At 35.5% G+C, this 3,457-nt stretch overlaps 1 protein-coding gene across 2 annotated transcripts; it reads right to left on the bottom strand.

Moving 5' to 3' along the window:
- Window positions 1-842: 842 nt before the first annotated feature.
- LOC107629628 (zinc finger protein ZAT9-like) lies at window positions 843-3,233 on the bottom strand. Of its 2 annotated transcripts, none has more exons than XM_088501405.1 (2): window positions 2,060-3,233; window positions 843-1,108 (listed from the first exon to the last, which is right to left on the bottom strand). In XM_088501405.1, the coding sequence occupies exon 1, from the start codon at window positions 3,067-3,069 to the stop codon at window positions 2,095-2,097; it is 975 nt and encodes a 324-aa protein (XP_088357531.1). In that variant the 5' UTR covers window positions 3,070-3,233; the 3' UTR covers window positions 843-1,108; window positions 2,060-2,094. The 2 variants fall into 2 exon arrangements, with proteins under 2 accessions (XP_088357531.1, XP_020976553.1); XM_021120894.2 differs by lacking the exon at window positions 843-1,108 and adding an exon at window positions 1,139-1,399.
- Between the last annotated feature and the right edge of the window lie 224 nt (window positions 3,234-3,457).

Raw genomic sequence — 3,457 nt, 5'->3', positions numbered from 1 at the left:
TTCAGTTCATTATGCAGAAAGCTGTTTGAATTTGATTTTATATAATAGATTATGTTTCGTTCACTCAGTGCTATACAATTATTTCACGATGAGTATGTGTTCGGTTCATTATGCAGAAAGATGTTCGAATTTGAATTTATATAATAAATGTTCCATTCATTTAATACTATACAATTGTTTCACCATAATAACTTGTTCGGTTCATTTTTTTTCTGCACAATTCAAAACTCTTCCTACTCACCTTCTACTGCTTCTTCACCCGAGAGAGAAGGAGAAAAAGACAAAAAAATATAGTAGCAACAACAACAAAAGAATAACGATAAGGAGTAAATACGTGAAGAAGAAGGAACGCGAAAGAGAATGAGGAGGAGGAGGAACGTGAAGAAAAAGGCGAAGAAGAAGACGCTCCGTGCGTAGACGAGCGTGAGAAGAAGAAGAGAGAAGAAAAAGGAAAAAAAAAAGAAGAAGTGCGGGGAAAAGAAAAGAAGAAGTTGGAAAAGAGCGGTTTCGTGTGTGTTGGGCACGTGTATTTCACGTTTCATATAATGGTATTAAATTTTTTTTCGTGTTAGACCAACTTGGATAAATTTGGATACAAAATTACATGGATGTGTAGCATGACTGTATAACAATATAAAAGCACTTTTTATTTATTTATTCCATGAAAAACATCTTTTTTTAAAGAAAAAAGATCTTTAAAAAAGATATAAATTACAACTTTTCAAAAAAGATATTTTTTTATTTTTCTAGTACTTTTACTTTTATTATTAAAAATTTGTCAAACACGTTAAAAAATAAAAAAAATCGTTTTTCATTAAAAAAATCATTTTTTATCAAAATAATAACGCCCAAACAAACCCTTACAACATAATTTTTATTTATAAAACTAAAGAGAAATTAAGGAAATTAAAATAAACTAACAAACGTCCTTCGTTGTTTGACACATTTTGTTTAATGTTAATTAATTAATTAAATCTATCTAGAACTATTTGATCAGCATATCCTGTACTTTATTATCATAAACCTGACTGATTCTTCGATACGAATTGTATGGGACCTCCCTCCTTTTACCCGGATACTTCGTTCTTTTCAACGCAGATGATAAAGTCTACAAAAATATAAAAACAAACTACACTTGGTACCAAATTTTTTGTTGAGAAGAATAACAAATAGAAAAGAAACAAAATATCCTCATCTCTAAAATAAACCAACAAAAGAAGAGGCCAGCACATTGAGGAATTGACGGGGGAGGAATTTAGAATTTTCCTAGTTAATAACTCTGAATTCCAAGGGCATCTCTTAGCTAAGCAAACCAACAAATTGTGCACCTCTATTGGCCACTACCATCATTTCGTTGTTTCTGACTTTGTCTAAGGTATCATTACTTTCATGCTTCACGCTAAAACAACACCACCAAAACAATTCAAGCCAAAGAGAAGGTTAATAAAGCGCAAATTGTACGTGAACAATCAATTCAACTTGTATAATATAATCTATCGCAAATACGTGTATTTTAATTTAAAATAAACTATATGCATTGATTGTTTACGTGGTATTGCGGTAAAAATGAGGGGGAAAATATATATTATTATTTTTTTTTTATGAAAAGTGGGTGGAAACTAGTTAGAGACTTGGTGGAACAGAAACAAAACATGAAAACAGAATTTGCAGCAACTTTAGTACTTTTTTGAATGCCTGAATTGTAGGTCCACAACCACCGAATCTATTTATTTATTTATTTAATTTTTTTATCCGAAGCTATCTCATTTCTATACTTCTTGTTATAGTAAAATGAAGCCAAGTTGAGCAGCACAACTAACAAGAAAACTTCAACAAAGCAACATTTACTAACATGTAACTAACTTTCAGTCCTGAACATAGCAGAAGCAGGTATAGAGTTGGTGGAAGAAACAATATATTAATTATACTCAACTACCACTGTAAAATCAAAAGAAGTTTCTGATCTTATATATCAAATAACGAACACAAATGTAATGTTGGATCTTAGAGACTACATAACAAAAAACACAGCCGAAATAAAAATAAAAGTAAAAGTTACCCAAAGATTAGTTGAATATATAGGAGAAGATGATTTCAAGCATAGGAAACATCCGAAACAACACCAAGATCATCTTCATGTTGTTCTTCTAGTGGAGCAGGCAAGTTGAGATCTATGAAATTCTTGGCAGTGGAAGAAGAGGAGGAAGGTGCCGCCATGGCGATGAGATGAGATCTCTTGTGACCGCCAAGGGCTTGGCCAGAGCCAAAGATTTTGAAACAAAAAGGGCATTGGAAGATTCTATCACTTGCTCCTGATCTTCCTCCGTCACAGCATATGCTCCTATGACTTCCCAACGCCCTCGAAGATCGAAAAGTTTTACCGCAATTCTCACACTGACGACTATGCTTCCCGCGAACACGAACCTTCTTCATCTTGATCCCATTGCCGCTCCCAGCCTTTGATCTTTCAACTTCTCCTTCTTGTTTTACTAGTATTGCATCTTTGTTGGACCACGTGTCCCTTGAGAGCATAACCAGGAACATGGCGACGTCTTCCACTACTGAAGTTTCCGAGACGGAGCTCACCGGTTCTGCTTCATATTCATGTTCATGTTCCATAAATCCAAGCTTGGGCTGCTTCTTCTTAAGCTGTTCTTTATCGTCTTCATGGTTGTGAAGAATGGACCTTGCTCTCCAAGTTCGCTTGGATCGTTGGCGAGTTGGTTTCTTTGATGACTCTGTCTCGCTCTCTCTGTCTTGAACCGCAACAGAGTCAGGTGGCGGTAGAAGTGGTGCAGCCAAGGGAGAGAACTCGGGATCTGCGACTCTGAAACTCTTCTTGGGATTCTCCCTCAACCCATAAACCAAAGCAGCCTTGTCTTCGGGTTCTGATTCTGAGAAGGAGGAAAATGAAGAGGAGGATTCAGAAGAAGGTAATGGTGGTGCTGGTGGTTGAGGGGGTTTAGGGGGGAGAGGAAAAGTGGCCAAGTGAGCCTTCATGTGGCCACCTAGGGCTCTTCCATTAGGGAAGGTTCTTGAGCAGAGCTTGCAGCATTTCTGTCTCTCCATTATTGTTGTTGTCGAAGAAGAAGAAGAAGAAGACAGAGCAATGGGAATGGGAGAGAAAAAGAATGAAAAAGGCTTTTCGTTTTGGTTACTTCGCTCTTCTGTTTTTTTTCTTCCTAACTTCTCTCTCACTCCCACAAGTTTGTGACTTTTTTTTTTCCCTTTTGTATTTTGGTTTGGAAGGGGAATTGAATTGGATTTGGGAACTTAAAAGGAGTAGGTGACAAGCATTCCTCCACCAAAAAGACACACACAACCCAAAAATTTATTATTTTAACTATTTCCCTATATTTTAAAAATATTTTATTAGCTTAAGTAATTCCTTGTTTATTTCTTTTAATCAAATTATTATTAGAGTCAACAATAAATTATAAAATTAGTGTGGATAAAG

The sequence above is a fragment of the Arachis ipaensis genome, chromosome B1 (assembly GCF_059453495.1).
Source record: "Arachis ipaensis isolate K30076 ecotype BB chromosome B1, ASM5945349v1, whole genome shotgun sequence".
Lineage (NCBI taxonomy): Eukaryota > Viridiplantae > Streptophyta > Magnoliopsida > Fabales > Fabaceae > Arachis > Arachis ipaensis.
This window is presented reverse-complemented; position numbering and strand designations above follow the sequence as displayed.

What these genes read in the sequence shown, in the direction of transcription:
- LOC107629628 (XM_088501405.1), bottom strand. Translation starts at nt 3,069, where the DNA reads ATGGAGAGACAGAAATGCTGCAAGCTCTGCTCAAGAACCTTCCCTAAT.